We start from the raw sequence: 24,498 nt of genomic DNA on the forward strand, positions 1-24,498 counted from the left end.
ATCTAGTTGCAGCCTCTCTCTCCCTTCAAGTGTGCCCACCTTGCCCCACATCGTAATGTCATCAGCAAACTTGGACAATGTGCTTTCAACCCCCTCATCCAAGTCACTGATGAAGATGTTAAACAGTGCAGGCACAAGGACTGAGCCCTGGGGGACCCCACCACTCACATCTTGCCAGGTTGAGTGTGACCCATCCACCACTACTCTCTGGGTGTGCCCCATCAGCCAGTTTTTTACCCATCCAACTATGTGTAGGCATCAATACCACAGTCACTTAATTTATTAATGAGAATGGGGTGAAAGACAGTATCAAAGGCCTTCTTAAAGTTTAGAAAGACTACGTCCATGGCAACACCATCATCCAAGGATTTAGTTACCTGGTCATAAAAGGCATGTTCTGAATAAGGGGGAACAAATTAACTACAATGCAAATTCTTCCATCCTTTGCTTTTGACCATGAAAACATCAGAAGCTACAGGATTTATTCCAGCCAAGAGATGCATTTATGGAGTGACTTCTTAACAACCTACATGATGCTGGTAGAAGGGCTGGTCACTCAGACTTCTAACATGAGCAGATCTAAGATTTTAAAAAGGGAGGTGAGATAGTGGGATGCATGAATACTGTTCAGCTGGAGATAAAAGTAAAAATATCTACTACTTTATAGGATTGTGCATTATTTTGTTATATATCAAGTATAAAACTATACAGCTGGTCCAATAACATACCACAAAAAAACCCTTCCCTCCAGAACAGTAAATAGCAACATGACTGAGTAAGATCTATAAGGTGTGGGACTGCAACAAGTATGGCTAGAGTGGCTACAGAGACACAGGACTCTGAGAAGTCACTCCTCTGGAAAGCCTTAAGGGGAGCCTTTAAAGGCAAGCCAAGGCTTTCACTGCTGGTGTTGTTTATGCTTCTGCAGGGGGCTTAGGGTATGGAACTCAGCTGGCCATGCATATGGGAAAACTTCATTTTGAAGAGCATGGTTCAGGCCAAGGTGCTGCTTGACCCATTCCCTGCTGGGCAGTTCACTCCCTTACTGCAGTAGCCTTGTTGTCAGCCACCTAGAGGGAAGTAGGGAGGGGGAATGGGACTTTCCCCATCTGACCTAATTCCAGTAGCTGGGCTTAGGGCTCTCTGCCACTTTACCTATTCCCTGCTGGGTCTGGTACCAGCAATTTGCTCCTTCATTGAAGCAGCCATGCTGGTCAGGTCAAGGAAAGAGCAGATAGGACTTTTCCCCCAGAGTAGCATGTGCTCCAGATCCCAGGAACAATGGCTTTTTTCTAGAAAAATTAAAACTGTCCACAAGAAAGCATGAAAATTTGATAAAGTTCTCATCTGAAAAGATGTGTCAGGGTTAGGATGAAATTTCTGCTCAAAAGGGGAGAGAAGACCGGAATCCCAAACAGCCTGGTGGCTGGGGCACTTACTTGGGATGTTGGAGACTCAGTTTCAAGTCGCTGCAGGACATGACTTGGATCTGAGTCTGACTTGTGCATGCCAGGTAGCAGTTGGCTATTCTAGGATGGGCTTGTCAACAATTTTCTGTGTAGAAGCAATTCAACTTTGTATAAATAATTGAATATTAAGTGTAGTAAAAAGACACTGTTTTACAGTCCTGTTTCAATGAATGCTTAATTACATGAAATGAGATAGCTCCAGCAGGAAAGACTGAGACACATATCCCAAAATAGCTGATAGCTTAGTGGGTGGACCACTCACTATAGAGAATGGCAGAGAGACTTGACCCTGAGTAATACACATCCCATGTGTTTTCTCTCTCTCTCAAAACTGAGAAGTCTTGGTTTCCACACAGTGTAGAATGGAGAAAGCCTCTAAAGTCCCATTGTTTCACAAAATAGGTAAATTGTTTCCTGCACAGCATTAATCCAGTGAAAAAGTAGCACATGATCATGTAGATGATCATGTAATTAAGACTGTCATAATTAGACTTAGCAGAATTTTATACATGTATGTATATATGTGTGTGTATATATATATGTATGTAGACAGCCAAAATCAATGTGTATTTTTAAACATATGTTTCAATTCTTATCAATTTAAATTGTTCAGAATTGTGTGAAATTAGGGGTGTGGGAGTACGTCCACACACATGCACACACATGTATGAACACATGCACGCATGTTCCCACATGTGCCTGCTTCCTCCTCCAGCTCAACACACAACAGGCACAGGGAAAGTTGCTGTGCTGCCAGGTGGACAGCCTACTGCCCAGCCCCTGTGCAGGGCATCGCCAGTCTCAGCACCCGCTTTCCTTTGTCACACAGCAGTCACTGCCTCCCACCCCTGCAGCCCCTTCCAGCTCCCTGGCAAGGAAGCCTCCAGCTGCTGCAGCAACATCTGCCCCCGGCAGCCAGCAGTTTGCTCTGCCTGCCAGCTCCCACCCAGGTTTGCAAGGCAGGGCCTGGCTGGCTAGCACCCTGCAGGCACCAAGCGGGGAGGCAGCAGTGGGGACAGGCACGCACACTGATGCATAGTGCCCAGCCTGCCCTCTGCCTCCAGCTGCTGTTCAGCAGGAGCCTTCATGTTGCCTATTCTTAGGTCCCCTTTCTATAAATTTCTGTTATTAATGATGGAAATATTTTTCTGTTGGTCTGTGAGTGTGAGGTGAAATTAATGGTTATGGATAAAAATCAAATCCTACCAAGCCTAATCATAATATATATGCATGGAGGAAGGAAGACACACATTAAGGTTGCATAGACAATCTTAATTCTGTCATCCCCTAACTTTGGAGTACTGAATTTTGCAATCTTAATATTTGTCTAATGTAGTTTGTGTACACGTGTAAGAGAATATATTGTAGTGGAAAGAAAATAGGATCTTTAAGATAGTATTGGGATCTTTGTGAGTGGCATCTTTTATTAGACCAACTGTAGGCAAGCTCTTGGGTACCAGGTGCCTTTCTTCAGGTCTCTGGGAGGCTCTTTGTAGCACAGAGATCTTCTGAATTGAATTTGTTCATCCTAGTTTCTCTCAATATTTTTCTTCCAGTTCCCTCTTCACTTCTGCTTGAAGCCAGGGAATTCTTCAGGTAAAGCATCCACCCCTGCCAGGAAGGGAGACCTGAAAACTTGTCTATATCCCATCTAACTATGTGGCTGTTCCAATCGGAGAAATGACACAAAAATCCTTATCTCTCACACCCTTAAGATAATCATTTTATTTTCACTTACATTTACATGTATAAAGCTTTGATGACACTTGTGCATCTGTGATCATAATCTCTAAGGCCAGAAATGGTTATTATAGTCACTTACTTTGATATTCTGTAAAACAGGTTGGAGAAATTAACCCAATTATTCCTACATCAAACCCATTCCATTTTTTGTTAGAACATATCTTTAAAAAAATTCAGTCTTGGTCATATTACAAAGGATCCCATTATAATTCTCTCTCTTTCTCAGGCACAGAGTAAAGGGCAACTCTGAATTGCCTCACCAAGAGAAATTATCTTTAATGTTGCATGATCACAATTTTTACATCTTTGATAGGCTTTTACTGTACAAGTTTCATCAGAATCTAGTAGATGTGGCTTGTCACAAGAATATCCTCCTCTTGACCTTCAGTGATGCAAATTTATTCAGAGACTTAACCCAGAGATCTTATTTAATATGTATATGTGCATGTAGCAGCACGTGTAATACAAGAAAAGAAAGGGTGATTTGCTAAAAAGAGTTATAGGATTGTAACTCTCAGACATTCTCAGATATTAGATTTGTGCAGCTCTTTACATGAGCGAGTAGGTGTTTTGAGCTTTTGGGATCAATGGTTGTGTGTGCAATTAGGACTTCCCTTCCCGGTTAATACAGAGAAAGATGTTATAAGTACATCATTTGTTTTAAGCATTCAAATAACTTCTTTATTAAATAATAAAGTACAGAGACTGGCATTCTGGGAGAAGTTTTGTCAGCTGAATATGAATCCCACAAACCATTTTTCTCTAAAATAGGTTTGATGGTCCCCAAACAATACTTAACTCCATTGAATTACAATGTGTAATAAAGCAACCTAATTAGTTGCCAGCTGTGCAGTTGTGTAATTACTACTGTAAGTCAGAACTTTCTACTAGATACTGTGTATGCATGTACATATATATGCATATCCATATGACTTATTTTTCTAGACACTAGAAAAGCACTGATATTCCTTTATAACCAAGCATAATCTCATTAGCCAAAGCAAGGCCTTGCACATAAGTGAAAAAAATAGCATTTGGTAATAGAAAGCATTGATTATCTTATCAGCTGGCTGAGTAGGATCATGTAATCCTGTCTCAGCAGGATTGCTTAATAGGAATATGGTATATCAATATGTGCTTCTAAATGCTAGTATAACTGCAATCGTTCCAGAGGCTGAATTATGGGATTTTTTTAGCTAAACATTTTTCTTTTACTTAGTTGCATATATACATATAATTCAATTTAACTATATTTGGTTCAAAGTCCATGTTGTCATAGCAACATTGTACAAAACGTATGTAGTGGACCAGTCCTCAGCCCTTTGTTTTCTGGCTAAATTGACTGAAATATTGTTCATTACTCTATATCTACTGCTATGTACTCCTTGTACCAACGTCAGCTAAATTGACATTTATTACGTTGAAATGAGAGTTTTAGCACAAGAGGGGTTGCCCCTTTACTAGATCCAGTTTCTAAACTCATTTCCATTTGTATGTTTTTTGCTAAAATCAATGCCTTGAATTGTTTTTTGTTTTGCTTTGTTTTGTCTTGCATGTACCTTGCCTCAAAGGGTACTTAACTTTTTAACAAAGGTTGCCTTTTTTTAAGATTCAAACCTACCCCTAAATTTGCTGTAGGAATTAAGAAAGAGCATACTTTAAAGACACTATTTCCATGATAAAGCAAGCAAAGAGGGACTGGATGTAACACTCTTAATAATTATGAAGTAAAAAAAATAATTTATTTATAAAAAAAAGTTCAAACCCTGACAGAGTAGCTAAATACATACATAAATTAAATGAATAAAACAACTATCACAACATTAGAAGAGAAACTGCAATAGAATGAAGAACTAGTTGTTTAAAAATACTTTCAATAGTTGAAATAAAATATCTGCTAAAAGTATACCACACCAATTTTCACTTGTATCATACAAAAGGGTGAAAGATGAGATAAGGCAGATGGTAAGGCAAGGTTGGCCCCTTGGAGACTAACTCATTCAGCAAACCATGAGCCTCTACTAGGTTGTTGCTGATGAAGACTCATACCTCTGAACCAATTAGTCTCTAAGGTGCCAACCCTGCCTTACCTTCTGCCTGGCTTAAGGCTAACATGGCTAGCTGCCTCTCCATGTGAACCATAATACATAATTTTATGCATAATGAGTACTTTTCATAAATCTAAAAATCTAAAATTAATACTAGCTTCTGAAAGAGTAACAATGCTAATTTTCCATCTGATTAACATGAGTAGAAGCAGATGGTTCTTGTACTCAGTTTGATTTGATTTGTTTTTATATGACAATAATATATTGGTGTTGTAGAAAATAAACTTCAATATTTGAAAGGTACTCCTAAGGATAAAAAAGGCAGATTTCAAGGATCTCATTTATCAGTTTGTCTGCTTTGGTACTGTTTCCAGATATTTTCAGAGCAAATGCACATCTTTTACCTCAAATATGGTTTCTTATAAAGTGGATTGAAAACCCTCTATGCACAATCTTTTTGAGAAAAATGAAAGACGCTAACCATGTCCCTATTAAACTTTGCTCCATTGTAGGAGAATCATAGAACTGTAGTGTCATGAGGGACTTTGAGTCCAAACTCATGCACAAATGCAGGAGCTTCAGGGGATTTTTAAGAAGTCAAAGGTATTCATTAGTGGAGCAATCTAGCATAGCCAAAAGAAACTCCTTTTACAAATATTATGGACAGCAGTTTCCACATAGAGATTCCACTATCACTTCATGGTCTTGGAAAAAAGAGTTCTTTCCCTTTCACAGCTTGGGCTCTTCTGTGCTGATATGTCTAGTCCTTCATTAGACTGTAAAATGCTTGTCTTTAGTTCTATGCATTCCCCATACTTTCAGTCATCTAGGACTACAGAAGATGAAAGATGCACAATAGATGGAGCATCAACTAAAGATTTAAATTATCATCTAAATTATCACCTAGATTATTTTATTGCATGTAATGGCCACACTGTTCACTTGTTTAGTACCTACTGCTGTAAAAATTGTGTAATAGAGGGTAGGAGGTTAAAATAACAAAACTGTCAGCCTTAAATATTGCCTCAGGTGTATAAAATGCAAAATGTGATCTATTTCTAAGTTTAAGCAAAGCTAGCAAGACAGGAGTACATTCCTCCTCACCTCCCATTTCCTTCCTTGTGCAACAAATGCAGGTTTTTTTAAGTTCATTTTCCTGGAGTTGCTTTTTCTGCCAGTCTAGGTATTACAATAATAATAAAAATAAAGTATTTCTTATTTCCAGCAAGTGAAGGTCAAAGGTTCTCTCATGCATAGTGGCAGCTGGGGTGGGCACTGTTAAGGCACACCAGATTCTGTGGCCAAAAACCCACAAGGGAAGGATGTGATTAGCACCATGGCCAGCAACTTTTGACTCCCTGGTCCAAATGGCCAAGTAGGCTTGAGTCAACTGGAACAGCCATTGCCCTAAGTCTATAGTGAGATTGAATTCATACCTCCAGAGTTTTAGCAAGAGAGCTAACCCATGCTGCCACTGTACTTCTATTAACAATCAGTAAAATGTGAAAATGACTGTCTGCTGAGCCTGGAGTTTGCTCTTTTTGAAATCAGCACTGGGAGGAAAACATAAGATGTAAAAAATGATCCAAGCAATTGGCAATATGAAGTAAAATGTCAGAAAAGTGGTAGGCAGACAGAAAACAGAAAGGGGAGAAAAATAACAAGAAGGGAGAAGTTGTAGCAATGCCATAACACTAGCATCAGCTAAGAGAGAGTCTTTAACAAGCGGAACATCAGAATGCTAAGTAGTGTCAATTAGTTATATATTTAGAAATGCTAAAGAAAAAATAAAATGCAGTAAACTAGTGGGGGAAAATACACAAATATTCATTTAAATTTTTGAACAACTTTATTTAGACTATTCACACTTGCTTTTCTTAAACATTTTATCTGAGCATTGCATTTGTTAAAAGTAATTGCAAAAAATGTTAAGCATGAATGCTTGAATATTTTAAGATTTTTTTTTTACTTACTGTTCATGAGCATTTGGATCAGAGACCTGAGTAAAAGAGTTGGCTCATGTAATAAAGCAGGGCTGGGTATTTAATCAGTCAAATAAAATTTGATAGTTGACCAGTCTAATATTGGTAAAAAAACATTGTTTAAAAAATAACAATAGGTCTAAATAATACACAGAAAAAGCATACATTTTCCATAAAGAAATGTGTCCAAAAACAATTAAAAAAACCATCTTTCTGTCAAGAAAACTACACAACATTTAGGTTTTTTTGTAAAATTACTATAATCTTTGATCAGTCAAAAATATGCTGTCAATCAACCAGTCAATTGACAATATTGCCCACCCTAGAATAAAATAATATTATATTTGACCATTTTAATGGACTCAGTCTGAGTTTTACAATTCAAGTTTTGTTTAGGAAACCAGAAAATATCTTCATAGTTTCTATTAATTTTATAGTAAATGAAAGTGAATGAATGGGAAATGAAATAATGAAGTCAAAAGAAATTAGCAATCTGTTTATAGAGATGTTTTAAACCTTAAGGCCAAATTTGTCCAAAAAAATGTTGTTATAAATCAGTCATTGTCAAGACAAAATCAATCATGATAGGGTCTTATCAAGAAAGGGTATTTAATATATAAATAAATAATGAAAATTGATACTAGTGATGTGACTTTGCTACGTATTGCACTCCCGTAGCTTGTGCTATCATTTATTTATCTGCTTTAGTTTTAAGGGCATTACATAGCTGTCTAATGATTGTCTGGTGGCTTTTATATATTGGACAGGTATATAAACCATGGAGACTTGGTTCTTGAGTTGTCCCACCAGGATTGAGGCACAGTTGTAGAATTGTGCAAAGCTCTGCGCTGTTTTTTGAGTATTGAAAGAGTCATAACCCAGATGCTGCATCAGTCCAGTATTTTCCAGAATCAGGCTTATACAAGTTTGAAATGTGGTATATTCTAAATAAAACATAATAACAATTTCAGTTACAAAAACAAACTTATTTGCACAAATGTAAATACTTAGGGCTGGTTGAAAAATGCAAAATTATTATATTAAACTGTCTAATATTTTGTTAATAGTCAAAATTCCAAATTTACAGTCATTTCAGGGACTTTATAAACTTGTTTAAACCAACCAAATGTTCTTGCAATATATAATTTTGCAAAAAAAAGTTTATAGCTTTTGGTAATTTTAAACCCTCCTTCTCTCCCAGTACTTTCTTTTACCATATTTGTTAAACTATATATAGTTGGATCCATGTTCAGAGTTTTATAGAGTTCTTTGAATATTGTAAAACTATAAAACATAATTGACCCATGTCTTAATTATAAAGCAGATAGCTAAATGCTCCATATATGTATTACAGGAAATTCTTAAATTTTCATCATCATCTTTAATTTTATCTGCTGTTGACTCTGAGGCTGCTAGATATCTTTTGGACTATCTTCTGGGAGTTGTGGATTGGAAGTTAACAAATATAGATAACCTCAATGATGCATCAGAGATGGAAGTGGATACATCAAAGTCCAACCTATTTTTGATAAAGCTACAACCAGGCAACAGGTATGGGGCTTTTTGTGGTAAAGGTTGGAACTGATGTGTCTGTTCACAGGATTCTTAAGGCTTCTTAAAAATGCCATATGGATTAATTATGTAGAAAAGTCAGTGAACCAATAATGTACAGGATTAGGAAAGTTATTGTTACTTGTCAATATACATTCTGCATTATTTCATACCTTTAGTTATGTTTACTAAGTATAATATTTGAATGGTGTAGAGAAGGTCAGTTAGACATTCCCATTTTATCTGCCTTGTTACACTAGAACAAGGGGTACCTTAGTTGCATGCCACTGGGGGAAGCACTGCACAATGACGCTGGCTGCCTTACCCACACCTTGTACCCATTTGCAGCTCCTGGACTCCATTGGAACGCAGGGAGTGGTACTCTGGTCGTGCACAAGTCCCAGAACCTGCACGTGAGTCCCGCATGATAGAGGCGGGCTGGCCTGGCTCTGCTCCTTACCACCATGTGTAGCTCCTGAAACTGGCTGGAGCTGTGCGCCACTGGGCACCAGCACCTGCATAGGCCATGAGCACCCTGAGGGCCTGCTGCTGCTGTCAGTGGCAGGGGCTGTGCACACCCTACCTCTGACCCCACAAACCCCCCACAGCCCCCAACATGTACACACACCCACAGCCCCCAACATACCCTACACCCCCCACACACAGCCATACCTCCTCACAACCCCCCATACACACACACATGCCCCACATACTCCCCTGCATGCAACATACAAGTGTAAAACCTTATTTTGAGCTATTATGCAATTACCTCTATATACGCTATGCAAACCACATGAAAATCAAAAATATTTTTAAAAATTTTTTTAAATAAAATTAAAATACATTATAGTAGATGTTTGACTTTTAGTATATGATTTTGGGGGGACTTCTGGTTCCAAGATGGCAACCAAGAAGGAGTAGTTCTGGGGGCAAAGGAAAGGACCAGGGGCTAGGAAGCAGGACTTGTGGTTCCAACACAGTGATAAACGGGTGGCGCACCTGTCAAGGGGGAAGGCTACTATTGTGGCCCTTGACTGCTCACCAAAGTTCATTAAGTGGCCCTCCAGACAAAATAATTGCCCACCCCTAAATTAGCCTGTTAACCACTTCTAAAATAGTAAATTGGCCCTAAGTTCAGGTAATTGATAGTATGAGAAAATGGAAAACAAGCCACAAAATTATTCCACAAAATGTATGGAATAATTTTGCAGCTGGTTTCCACTGTGTCTTAAATGGAGCATGTGGCATGGTTTTTACCATGCAGCCTGGTGCCAGCTTCATAATGGGTAGAGACCTACTGTATTTGAGGAGTCTGCCCCCTGATTTTGTGGGCAGAACACAGGGCCTGAAAGCCATTTTGCAGGCAGAACATGGCACTTCCCTGCACCTCTGATTGCCTGCTGGGCCCTGGTGGCTGCACCCCTTGCTGCTGATTGGCTGTGAGGGCTGCCCATCGTATAGCCTTGCCCCTCACTGCCAGTTGTTGGAGGGGGTTGGGACCACATGACAGGCAGCCTGTCAGCAGGGCAGGGGTGGCAGCCATCTTGCTGCCTTTATGCCAGGCACCCCAGCCAGACCTGCCCAGTACAGTGTTTTAAGTTCCTTTGCTGGGAGCCTCTGCTTCCCCCCATCCGGACACTCTGGGCAATGTTCATAGAATAATAGAAAAGTAGGGTTGGAAGGGACCTCAGGAGGTCATGTAGTCCAACGCCCTGCTCAAAACAGGATCATCCCCAACTAGATCATCCCAGCCAAAGCTTTGTGTAGCCATGTTTGAAAACCTCCAAGCATGGAGCTTCCACCACCTCTCTGGGTAACCCGTTCCAGTGTTTTACTACCCTCCAAATGATAAAATTCTTCCTAATATCTAACCTAAACTTCCCTTGCTGCAACTTGAGATTTGCTCTTTGTTCTGTTATTTGCCACCGCTGAGAACAGTTTAGCTCCATCCTCTTTGGAACCCCCTTCAGGTAGTTGAAGGCTGCTATTAAGTCCCCACTCAGTCTCCTCTTTTCTAGACTAAATAAGCCCAGTTCCCTCATTCTTTCCTCATAAGTCACGTTCCCCAACCCCCTCATCATTTCTGTTGCCCTCTCTCCACTTTGTCCACACCTTAGCTGTAGTGGGAGCCCAAAACTGAATACAGCACTCCAGATGTGGCCTCACCAGTGCTGTACAGAGGGAATGATCACTTCCCTTGACCTCCTGGCAACACACCTACCAATACAGCCCAGTATGCTGTTAACCTTCTTAGCAACAAAAGCACATTGCTGGCTCATGTTCAGCTTATTGTCTGTAACACCCAGGTCCTGCAGAGCTGCTACCCAGCCTGTATTGGTGCATGGGATTGTTCTGTCCTAAGTGCAGGACTTTGCACTTGACCTTGTTGAACCGTATGAGATTTCTTTTGGCCCATGTTGTCTGGCCTGGGGTTTTAACAATTAGCTCATTGTCAGCCCTAGTCTCTGGAACGCTCAAATGAGATCTCAAAAGAGACCTGGAACTGTCAAGCAGAGGCAATGGTCAGTTGACTGTTAGCTCCACATGGGGGCACCTGCTGTCAACTTGTCAATACAGGGGGCTCCCTCTGTATTTGCAGATAGTAACGGCATTATTACAATCTGATTCCCCAATCCCCAAATTATATCCCCTGCCCGCATGTGTGGCAAGGTAGGAAGCACCATTATTGCGATCAGGATCAGATCCTAGCAGGCTGTTAAATGAATGTGTGCTAGGTCACTTTATAACCAAGCTGGGGAAGGTAAAAGAGAAATAATTGCACATTTCAGTGCCTAAAACAACCACTGTCTGCTAAACGATTCCTTTACAGGTATGTTGTTATGTAATTGTATGGAACTTTTACACCTTTCTGGAATGTCCAGTACAAGTTGCTCTTGGTCACAGAATACTAAATAGTATATGGATCTTATCTGGAACAGAAACAAACCAAAAAGCTTTGAACTTCACAGGTGGTTCTGTTGGACACTGTCAGCAAATAGTATTTAAGTTCAAGAGAGTCAGATAAATTATTGATTTGGGGATTTTGATCTTAACTACCCTGGTTGATAATTCATAGTATTATCAATTTTACCATCATTTGATGTGTTTCTAATAATCATTTCCATTCATTTCCAAGTACAGTTGGATGCACTTTTGCACACATGCAGCAAATCCCTCTGCCCAGCTCACCACCATTCCCTTAGTAATGATACAGATCATTACTTGGGTGGTGAGCTCTTCCCATTACCAGCTTGACTCTTCCTTTTCCAAAGAGGTAACTGGATCTGAAGTAAATGCAATGCTGTAGAGCATGTTACAGTATAGATGAAATCCTAATGCATGTCCCAAGGAGCTTACAAGCTAATACTAGTTGACATAATGGCTTGGGAAAAGGGCCAGGAGGGAAGGATTGGCCTTTCATTTCAGGAACTCCATACCTTGGTAGATAAATATATATATATATATATTTTTTTTCATGAATACAGTAAATAATATTTATCCTAGGCTTTGAAGAAGAACTAATTCTAAGGGACAGATAGCAGGAGAAGAAATGTATGGTCTTTGCTCCAATTTGTTATGAAAGAACTCATGGAAATAAAAACTATGTTCTGGTCTCTAAAATATTTTAAATCATCTTTCTTTTCTTTGACTAGATTAAATGACGTTTCTATGGCAAAGATTTTTGCAGCAAATGGTAAGCAACATGACTTGATTATAGCCAACATTTCATGATTTGTTTCTGTCATCTTAAAACATTCTGTATCTTCTAGAGATGTCATAGAGTATGATACTGTTGCTAATACTTTAAGTTCATCTTTACATACCTGCATCCACAGTATTTTTATGTGGTCAATCCTCACATATTTTAGCACTAATAATCTTGCCCGCAAACTGTTGGTATTTAGTAAAAGGATCCCCGTAGACTTCCTTGGACTCTAGATTCAGGCTCCAAATGTGGCTATATTCTATGCCTGCTTCAGTGAGAAGGCTTTTGTAATACTTATTACCTTCATTTTATGACCCTATTTTATGTCAAGAAAGATGTGAACAGTTTCTGTGTCCTTTGCCCAGCTGGCTAATGAAAACTGCCCCGTGCCCTCATCTCAGTTATGTTTTCAGCTGTACAAATACGAAAATATGCGCTGGATCCAAAATTTGTTACATTGCTTTGGGTCTTTTGCCAACTATGCTTATGCCAAAGCAGATACTCAGAGCATTGCTGAATAAATCCCAGCAACTCAGGGACACTGAATTTTAACTTAGTTACTGAATGGTTGATTCTTAGAATAATCCTACTGTAAGTCTGTAGCGCTGATGATACAAAATCATAGGGGAATCCTATTATTCTGTTTCTTCAATTTTTTTTAAATGAGGGGCCACCATTATAGCTGTCCAAATCTTGTGTTCTGTGCTCCAGCAAATCTATGTGTTACTGGTACCACAGCATTGTCCATTTGCCAAATCTTACCACTATCAGGAGACCTCTCAAGGTCATGATTGTTTGCCAGGTCATTAATTATTTGTATTTGCTACTTACAGACTTCTGATGGCTACCATTTAGTAAAAAACACCATTTGTGACATCCTTGTCACAAGATAAGAATGTTATTAACCAATAAATATAATGTGTTGTTCCTGACTATCAACAATAAAATCAGGCTATCTAAATATTACATTGAGTGTGTGGCTATCCATTGGCATAGCCATACACTCAAAAAACTGTGTGTTTTGTTGCAATGAATTCTTTACCACTCCCCCTCTACCCTCATACAGGGTTTTATATTACAACACAACAGAAAGCCAGAAGAATATCTCCTTTACATTCATGGCAAATACTGCTGTTAAGCAATAAACTTCAAATCTAGATTAAAAGCAGGATGTTTATAATGTGCTCTGGGAGGCAGGGAGCGGGTGCTTTAATTAGAGTGGCTCTAAGAGCCGCTCTAACTAAAGCACCCAGAGCGTCACGTGTAACAATGTCCCTGCACTGAAAAATGGCAGCAGGCACGCTTTAGCTAAAGCTTGTTGAACGACTCTGATACATGTAACACTGGAGTCTGCAGGAGCACAGTAATTGCCACTCCCCAGCAGACTCTTAACTGAGTCTGCTCCAATGCACTGTAATTACAGAATGTTGGAGCACCTCAGTGTACATGTATAGGTGCCCTTAAAATTTAGAAATTTTCTCCTTGGACATGGTTCAGAGTTGGGTCAGGGAAATATTCAGAACAGTAATAAGACCAGCTCTGCGAATAGGGTTCATGTTCAAATGCAAAATCTCTCCAAAGTTCCAAGTATTCAGATTTGTAAGTCTGTGTGACATGCCATTCACTTCTGATCTCTTCCTGTCTCTGTATATAGATAGGGAATATACTGTACAGAATAGTTAATCCTAATTTTTACTGTGTCTCTATTTCTTTGATCTGATTCCACCCTTCTCCTCCTTCAGCATTCTTCTTTCATCTCTCTAAGTCACTGTTTTCTTCCAGAAGTTACCCTTCCTCTGTTTCTTCCACAGTCTCCTTTCAACATTCACTCCCTCCCTTTTATTTGAGAAAGAGCAGATGATAGTCAGGACTGGAGGGGTTTCCATTTTGCTAACTCCTACTGAGAAACGCAGAGAAATTAATTAACTTTTACTTGGGAGTGGCTTCAGATTCTGGTTTTTCCAGAAGTGTGTAGGATGGGGGATATAAGGTAGCAACTAAGAGTATAACTGTAGTCAGTGCTGTACAAACACATACCTTGAAGAAGCTGCAGTCTAAGGCAAATAAATAGTTTTATAAGAAATAGATAAACTGGTTTGAAATGAGTTTTGGAAACAGGTGATTTAAGTCTTTATCAATTGTACTGTCCATATGTATGTTGACATGACAGTTTCTCTGAACAAATAGGTCACCTCTCCACCTTTCTAAAAGGCAAAAGTCACTCCTATTCCTGGTAACTATAGTTACCTTTATTTCCTTATTGCATTGAAATGCTAAATACTGTGTTGTTATCACAGGCATTTTTATCTTAATGAGGGGAGAAACACATGCATTTACCTAGTATTATAACAGCTGAAAATGCTAGTTTCTGTTGTTTCTTTTTAAAATAGAATTTTTTCTTGTGCCTAAAACATACAAATAAGCTGCTTGATATAATTTTTAGAATTCCTCAACCAAACATATAAATAAATATCATTTATTTTCCTGGAGCAAGACTGTGTATAGATGTTACAGTAGATAGCTTTGTTCAAATGAGCATTAAAATACTACTTTATATGACTACCATTCTTGATTAAAACTGCAATTGTCTTCGGTTGGCAAGATCCTGCTGAAAAATGGGTGTTTCACCAAGCTACCTAAGCATTTCTTTTAGTTTAGAGTAAATTACTCTAATCTTGAGTAAATTACTCCAAAATAAATGCATCACAGGATACAAAAGGTTAGTTCACCTAACTCCTTCATCAGCCACAATGAAAAAACTAACATCTGGAGTTCCACTGTGTGCTTTATCTAAATTATTTCCCAGCATTATCAGCTAAAATCTGACTTTTATAAGCTATAAGTTTTTGTTATGAGTGGGTGCATCTACATATGCAGCTAGCACAGAGCAATAAACTCCAGTGCCGTTTTTGTTGGAGTCAGCAGCTCCTAGGCACAGCATATACTGCAGTTAGAGCCAGAGCAGAGCAGTCCAGGGCTGGAAGCAGGCTTAGAGGGTCAGCCCCAGGCTCTGGGTAGCAGCGTTGGGCAGCAGAGGGTCTGGCTAGGGCACAAGCATGCTACAATATGGAGCTAAGCAGCAGGCATCCCCTATACCAGGGGTGGGCAAAATACGGCCTGCGAGGCCATTCTATCTGGCCTGTGGGGCCCCTAAAAAATTTAGAAAATTAGTATTGATCTGGCCTTGGTTCCTGTCAAAAGTAACAAACCAGGGGCAGTAGGACCCAGGAGAAGCCCAGCAGGCTCTCACTCCCCTGGGACCATGTGGCTGCCCCCGTACCAGAACCTCAGGTAAGGGGTGGGGGAGGACCCTGAGGAGGGAAGGGGCCCAGAGAAAAGCAGCCCCTTGCCTGCCCCATGCTCGGTGCTCCCTGCTGCAGCTGCTTGCAGCTCGCACGGGACTGTCCTAAGCAGACACAGGTGAGGGTTCGCTTTTACCCATGCTCAGCACCAGCTCATAACCTGCCCTCACTGCCAGCCTGGGCCCTGCACCAGCTCTGGGCTCACCCGTCAGGGCTGCGCATGGTGACAGCAGCTGCAGCTCCCCCACTCACCACACTGGGCAGTGTTTGCTGCTGCTGCCTACCCAGAGTTCATGCACTGGGCAGCCCAGAGGCAGCAGTGGCAAACACTGCCCGGCATGGCAAGTGGAGGGGCTGCATCTGCTGCTCCTGCTGTGGCACAGCCCCGACCAGCAAGCCCGGAGCTGGTGCGAGGCCCAGGCTGGCAACGGGGACGGGTTACAAGCTGGTGCTGAGCTCAGGGAAAAGCAGCCCTTGGCCCACCCCATGGCCAGTGCTCCATGCTGCAGCTGCTCGCAGCCCAGGTGGAGCTTCCTGTGCCTGCTCAGGACAGCCCCGCATGGGCTGCAAGTGACTGCAGCAGGGAGCACTGGCTACAGGGCAGGGGAGCGGCTGCTTTTCCCTGCGCTCCACACCAGCTTCTTCCCTGCCGGTGAGCAGGGGGTCACCGCCTGTACCATGGGGCTGGGGGGCACTGGGAGTGAGCAGGTGCATGGGGCCCACACCGGTGTCCCAGGGCCAGCACCAGCAGGACCCAGAGCAGGGCAGCAGGGGTACAGGGTCCCAGCAGGCAGGGGCTCTATGGAGCTGAGCCAGCTCCCCCCTCCCCTTCTGGTGCAGCCCAGCCTGGCCCCCCAGACCCCTGCCAGCCTGTGCCCCACTCTGGGCCTCACCGGAGCTGGTCCTGGGACATCGGTCCCAAGACATTGGGACATTGGTTCCAAGATGGTGACCAAGGGGTGCGGCACCTGTCAAGGGGCAGGGCTAGCCATGCGGCCCTCGACAGCCTGCCAAAACGGGGTAAGTGGCCCTCCGCCTGAAATAATTGGCTACCCCTGCCCTGTACTCTAGCACATTCATGCCTCAGCCAGCTACATTACCATTTACATGTGCATTGAGGTGGCATAAATTACACAAATTACTTGTCCTGAATCTTAGTATCCTATGGTTGAGTTAATAACTGCCCTCTAACACAGGTACATGTGTTGACTGTGATGCTTTACTGCGGCGCTAATTAACGAACTCCATAGTAAAGTGTATATGCAGACTATGTATGATTTCAAAAATAAAGATTTGCCCGTAAAAAGTATTTTGGGCCTTACTTAAAATTAGTACAAAAATAATGTGCTTGTAGTAATTCCTCCATGTGTAGAGGTTTTTTTTTACTATTTTTGTGACTTGACTCAACAGCTGTTCTAATTAAGGGTTTATTTCTGCCCCTATTTAAGTCTATACTAACATTTCCATAGACTTCAGACCAGTCAGATCTATTTGCAAAGCCACTGTATTACTGTATTATTACCAAATCTAAGATTTACCAATCCTTCAAAAAAATTTTGCGGGTAACTTTCCAATGATCAAATACTCTGAGCATCTTAGGTTACGCACAACATAATTTCTTCAGCTTTATTTTTATTAGATGGTATTTAGCATCCTGTTCTCATCTGCTCATGCTCTGTCTTTCCTCCTCCTTTTACTTTCCTAAAATATCCTCTTCCAGATCATCTAAATTTCATTTAGACTTCTGAATCCCTCCTTTATCTGAACTGCCTTGCATTCATCTTATTTAATATAGATTTTACGTTTCTTGAGCATTACTCTAGTTTTCTAAACTGTCATACGAATTATAGTTTTCCTAAAAATTGATTTAAACACCCATATACTTCATTACTTGTGTTGCAGTTATGATAGGTTTTTAGTTTTATCAGCTTAGAGTTTGGTAAGCTATGTAAGTTTCTATTTATAGACAAAGTAATTGGAAGATTGACTAAGAGTCTGCAAGAGCGAGGAATTCATTTTTCAGTAATTTATACTGCAATGAGATCTTCAAGGGTGAGTAATCTTCAGGGTCTAGAACTGTCAAATTTCTGGTATGTAACAACTAAATATTTATTAATGGATGTTGTAAATGACTTGGGAGCATAGAGGTAAGCTGTCTGGGCTATATGTGACTACACAGGAAAGAACTGCATACATTTTCATATGCAAGAGCTGTACCATATAACCATTAAAGCCTTGAAGTTTTTAGTTGATTATGTAAAGTTGCCATTTTTTCAGTGTTCATTATAACTCATAATTTTCTTCAAGAGTTCAAGGTTGTTACAGGTTTTTTTCTTCATTAACTCTTTATATATTCATTTATTTAGTATGCAAAGATCCTGCATAAAGCACTGGATGGATTATCAAGCTACTCATTTACAGGTCACTGGTTCAAATCTTAGCTGGAAGTTGTTAATTAGCTGAGGCTTGTTAATTGTACAGTGTAAAATATGTCATTGTTGTCAATCTACCACAGGGGTGCTCAGTCCCCGGCATATGGGTCAGATACAGCCCCTGGCAGGGGTGGCGCACAGGGCATGCACGTGGGTGCACCCCCTGCGTGTGGCAGTGCACCCCCTGCAAGAAGACACTGCCGACCCGACACTGTCTGTGGTGCCTGCAGGTGGTCCTGGCAGCATCTGTGGGTGGTTCCATGATCACCCCTTGCTGCTGCCCCTGCTGCCAGCAGTACGTGCTTGTGGTCACCAACCCGTGGTCAGCGCTCACCACCCCACCACCGACAGTGCCAATGATGTCTAAGAAAGCTCCCTACTCACTGCTGCCAGGCTCCTGCCACAACTGCCATGTTCCCACTGCTGCTCACGCAGCCATGCCCCCCCAGCCACCAGGGGCACATGCTGTTCATGGCACCTGGCACCAAGTCATCCAGCCTGTATGTTTGATGGGGCCTGATCCTGGCATGTGGGGCCCCAAAGCCTAATCCCAGCACACAGGGCTCCTGAAGTGGTGCATGCACCTACTCTGGGCTCATTCAAGAAACGTTTGGATGCTTATCTTGCTGACTTTGACCTTAGCTGACTTCCTGCCCCTGGGCCAGGGGGCTGGACTTGATGATCTTCAAGGTCCCTTCCAGCTGTAACGTCTATGAAATCTATTATACAGGGGCAGTGCAGGGCCCCTGAGCCCATTGCTGGCACATGGGGCTGGGCAGGGGCAACACAAGGCCCCAGAGCCTGATGTTGGCATATGGGGCCAAGCATGAGCAGCACAGGACTCCAGAATCTTACCCCAGCCTGTAGGTCCGGGCAGGGGTGGCTCAGGGATTCATAGTGCTGGCCCCATGCCACTCATTTGCCCTGTGGGGCCAAAAGGTTGGGAGCCACTGATCTAATATCTTGTGGACAAAATTCAGCAATTGTAGTTACACCCCTGGTTGTACTCTATGAAGAAGGAGCAATAATCAAGATAGATGTAGACAGGAGCAGATCTGGCAGGGTGCAGTGCTGCAGTTGCATCCATCTTTCTTTCCTGGTCCATCTAAAGTTTAAAACCCACTGCCTGACAGTGGCAGCAGCATTTCTATTCAGGCAGCACTAAAGAAGTCAGTTGCTGTCATTGCTCAGACCTGAATCCTCCTAAATGATTCATTGCACAGGTGTTAATGACTCTCTCTCCTTTTTAGTAGTTTTGATGTTCCACTAATTAAGCTAAATTTGATACCTTCCATGGTTGTTTGTACCCATGTTAGTCTAAGGCAGGGATGGGTAAAGTCTGGCCCATGGGCCTGGCAGTGGACTCCATTTCCCAGAAGCTCTTGCCCATGTGGCTGGGCCTGGTTTCCATGAAGACCCCAGCAGCAGCTGTGCTGTGCTGGGCTGTGGTAGCAGGGGCAGGGATTTCTGTGAAGACTGGCCCCAGGAGTGCTGGCAGGGCACACAACAAGACAGGGACCTGCTCTGGGGCTGGGCTGGGATCTTGCAGCAGCGACAGTGTGGTCCAGAGCCAGGGCAGAGCTGTGATCTGCAGCCTGCATGCTCTGGGCACCAGAGTCTGCTGGTGAATTGTGTGCTCTCCTGGGTAGAGTTAGAAGCCAGTATGCAAAATTAAGCTATGCTTTCTTCTGAAATTCTGCTGTTTGCTAGCTACTCCTGGTAATGTAACTCCTATGTCACAGCCCTGCAGACTGTTTTAACTCTAACTAAAACCATTAATTCAGGTATGGAAATAACTTTCAATAAAACATCTGCTCAAGAAGACTGGAGTTTGTTTTATAAATCTGAAAAAAATTAAACATTTAATTCTAATGATAATAAAACTAAAGAAATAACATCTTGTATTTAATTTTTTGCCTCATTTGTTTTTTTATATATAGCTAATACACATTCTGATAAAGTTATATTTGTTTTTTGCTTTAATCTTAAACTGAATAATATAGCCCTAGGCCCTGCCACATTAGGAAAGCTTCTAATTTCTTTTCAACTGGTGAAAAATGTGTTGTTTAATAGTTTGACAGTGCACCCCCCCTTTTAAAAGTTCTAGAACTGCCTATGGCAGGCAAGCTTCTTTAGGTAGATGTGGTATCTTTTATTAAAATATGGAGACTCTCCACTGTAGCATAGTATCACCTGGGACTCTGCAGAGTCTCCCTATGCTTGAAGAAGGCTGTTTGTGCTTGAAAGCTTCCAAAGAACATATTTTACAACTATTTAGTTGATTTAATAAAAGATGTCACATCCACCCAAAGAAACTTGCCTGCCTGTGTCCTTAGACCAACATGGTTACAACCAACAACCCTAGAACCACCTATGGAACTGGACATTGGTCTGCCTTCTGGTCATATTTTCAGATACCTGGTGAAGTGCTGGAGTAATGATGAGGATGGGTCAGTTATGTAGGGTGACCTGTTTCACTTGGCCAACTGATTGCAAGCAAGCAGCATGATAACTTTTATTAAAGGCAAATGGAAGGCCATCAAACATCTAGGAACAAAGAAAGTAAGTCATAGTAACAGCATGGGGGCATGTGGAAATAGTGGGGCATGATAACAGCATTCTCAAACATCACATGCTGCTCCCCATGGGCTACTTCCTAAACTGACTACAATATAATTGCATCAGCTGAGCACTCAAGGCAGGTTAATTAGCACACTTAAGTGATGGTTCCAATTAGCCTATATGTGATACAACGTGGATGCAGAAACACTGCTTCTGATCTAGCATGCAGTCCACATGAAACAAGAGTGTGATTTGAGGACACTGCTGCCTAATCTATTAAGTTTGCAGGGTAAAAAAGACTAGTGACTTTGAAAATTATGCTACATGTCATAGTGGATAGCCAACCATATGTGAACTCCCAATGTGGTGCTGTGCCTCAGTAGCATAACTAAGGGGATGAGAGAGTGGAGGGGGTTGGGGCAACAGCCTCAGACTCCAACTTAGGTAGGAGGCATAAAAATAGTTTTTGAAACAGCTACTGGTACTGCCCCATGCACTGTCACTGCCCAAGTACAGGGCTGCCCTGTTACATCTCAGCTGTATCTAATTTGATCCTTGGAAGACGAAAGGTGTAACATCAATTCAGAACAAGGAGATTGTATTTCCTCTGTTTCAGGTACTGGGGACACCATTAGTGGAATTCTCTGACTTGTTCTGGTGTGTACAAACCAAAAAACCCCCAGAAACTTGAAAAATTGGAGAGGGTTTCAAAAAAGAACTACAACAATGGTTCAAGTCTGGAAAACCTGCCTGGGAGCAATATACAGTGATATTCTGTGTAAGGCTAAAAATACCTTGAAATTAAGATTGGCTGCATCCCTAAAAGCGATGTAATTCAAGCAAAAAATCGTAAGGTGTCTATTATATAGGATATCATAGAATAATAGAAAATTAGGGTTGGAAGGGGTCTCTGGAGGTCATCTAGTCCAACCCCTGCTTAAAGCAAGACCATCCCCAACTATATCATCCCAGCCAAGTTTTTGTCTAGCTTGGTCTTAAAAACCTCTAAGGATGGAGATTCCACCACCTCTTTGGGTAGCCTGTTCCAGTGCTTTACTACCCTCCTAGTGACAAAGTTCTTCTTAATATCTAACCTAAACCTCCCTTGCTGCAACTTGAAACCATTGCTCCTTGTTCTGTCATCAGCCACTGCTGAGAACAGTTTAGCTCCATCCTCTTTGGAACCCCCCTTCAGGTAGTTGAACGCTGTTATTAAATCCCCTCTGTATTCTTCTTGAAACTAAAAATGCCCAGTTCCCTCAGCCTCTCCTCAGAAGTTAAGTGCCCCAGCCCCCTAACCATTTTTGTTGCCCTTCGCTGGACTCTCCAATTCATCTACATTCTTTTTGCAGTGGGAGGGATGGGAAACTGGACCCAGTATTCCAGATGTGGCCTCCCCAATGCCAAATAGAAGGGAATAATCACTTCCCTTGATCTGCTGGCAATGCTCCCACTAATGCAGCCCAGTGTGCTGTTAGCCTTCTTGGCAACTAGGGCACACTGCTGGCTCATGTTCAGCTTATTGTCCACTGTAACACCCAGGTCTTTTTCTGCAGAGATACTGCTTAACTAGTGGACCCAGCCTGTACCAGTGCGTGAGATGATTCTGTCTTAAGTGCAGGACTTTGCACTTGTCCTCATTAAACCTCATGAGACTTCTTCTGGTCTAATCCTCCAATATGTCAAGGTCTCTCTGAATCCTAGCCCCACCAACTAGCATATGTACTATTCACCATGGTTTGGTGTCATCTGCAAACTTGCTAAGGGTACACTCCATCCACCCATACCAGCTGCCAACTAGACATTGAGCCATTGACTTACTGCTCTCTGAGCCTGATGATCCAACCAGTTTTCTGTCCATTGTGCAGATCATTTGTGCAACCCATACTTCCTTAACTTGCTTGCAAGAATGTTGTGGGTGACTATGAAAAGCCTGGCTAAAGTCAAGGTATATCTCATCCACTGCTCTTCCTGAAACTACTGAGCCAATCATCTCATCATAGAATGTGACACTAAGGCTATACTTACTGAATAGCTGCATGTTTATTTGAAATATGCTGTGGTAGAGCCTAGTAGTGGAACTAGAGCAGGGCATCAGCCCTGGGTGCCAACTGTCAAAGGGGCTTCAGAGTTGCCCGTCAACCCTGGAAATCTTTGCTACAGCATGTGCAACTCTGCGCTGCCCATGCCCAGTCATAGGAGCTGGGCAGGGAAGCACTAATATAGTTGGAGACGGTCTTGCTTTGAGAAGGGGGCTGGACTGGATGACTCTTGACATCCCTTCCAGTCTTAATTTTCTATGATTCTATAATTTATTTATGTGATCAGCCAGGGGATCAGACTGGCCAATAGCAGGGATCACATAGGATTAAGCACAAATCCAAAGTGTAGTTCTTTTCCACCATTGTTATACACTAGACGTGCTTAAGCATGCATCATTGCCAATGGGCCATTTGGCAACTTAATTACACCATTCCACCATACTTTCTGCATCTTTTATACTGGGTTTGGCTGTATTGTCTTCCATGCCTTAGCTGTTACAGCAGTCCATATTGATCCTGTCCATCTTAGGATGTTCTTGGATAGATTTTAAATGTTTTGGTCCCTTTCACCAAACTTACAACATATAGGGTTGTAACACCAATAGCTCTAGGACTGCCATGTGTCATATTTGAGCCCTACTGTTAATGATGCATAAGCCATTGGTCTCCATCTATGACCAGGCAACTGAAAGAGGACAGTGTCTTTCTGCAGATATCTTTAGTTACAGTCACTGTATCTCAACAAAGGGACCTCTTTAATTCCTTGAGCTTCTTAATGCATCCCATTGACCATCTTTACCCAGTGGTCCTGTCAGTATGCTATTTTGATGAGATAATTAGGCATAAACTTCTCTACAGAGTTCACTGTTCCAGGAAACTGTGTTCTTCCTTGTCAGTTTAGGCAGGCAAGTTAGTGATGGCTTCTACTGCTGTGATCTATCTCTATACCTTACTGTTTTTAACCTTCTTTCTGGGTGTGGTATATTTGTCATGTAGAATTTGCTTCTTTATTTGTTTCAGTTCAGCCAAGGAGCTCTGGCAATTTCCATAGCTGTTGGAGCTTATGCTCATGGTCTTCTACTGTTTTTCATCATCCCTGTAGGTCTGAATTTTCTCTACAGCAGTGGGGCCAACTTTTTCAACAGATGTGCCATAAATTAGGCCCACACCCTCCCTGAGTGCCACTCAGATCCCATTCCCCTATTTGATCTGCTGCTCTCCTTTCTGCTCCCTGCCCTATGTGATGCTGTATTGCTTCTCCCCTTTCTAAGGGGAGAGAAAATACAGGCTGTCCATGATCCTGATCTACAGCATTTGAACTTTGTTGCAAATTTCAGTGAAATGATTTGGATGCAAACACTTCATGCCAATTTGAGGAAGCAACATCTCCCCAAGAAGATGCTGTTGAATGTGCCCTGTCTTTCTAAGGGAACATAGTAGAATCCCTGTGATATCCAGCATAGAAAAAAAATAAAATCAGCCATCTTTCTCCAAAAATTTCTTTCCTTGTAGCTAGTAAACATGTTCTCTTTCATGTATAAAATTATTTTGGCTCTATACACCAGTGAAGGATTTCATCTTTTTTATCTGCAAAAGGCAAATGTGGACCCACTTTGCAACTTTTATCATCGTATTATTATCACAGCTATAATATTATGCAG

General features: G+C 41.7%; 1 protein-coding gene across 2 annotated transcripts in view; it reads left to right on the top strand.

Moving 5' to 3' along the window:
- The window catches only part of LOC149865668 (V-type proton ATPase subunit S1-like), a 100,502-nt gene that overhangs the window by 14,257 nt on the left and 61,747 nt on the right, over positions 1-24,498 (top strand). For both annotated transcript variants that reach the window (XM_090042179.1, XM_090042178.1), the window contains exons 4-6: positions 8,597-8,793; positions 12,447-12,487; positions 17,768-17,853. In XM_090042179.1, coding sequence (XP_089898305.1) covers positions 8,597-8,793; positions 12,447-12,487; positions 17,768-17,853 — 324 coding nt within the window. The remainder of the gene's footprint in view (positions 1-8,596; positions 8,794-12,446; positions 12,488-17,767; positions 17,854-24,498) is intronic.

Source organism: Crocodylus siamensis, chromosome 4 (genome assembly GCF_052110815.1).
Source record: "Crocodylus siamensis isolate JL-2025a chromosome 4, ASM5211081v1, whole genome shotgun sequence".
NCBI lineage: Eukaryota > Metazoa > Chordata > Crocodylia > Crocodylidae > Crocodylus > Crocodylus siamensis.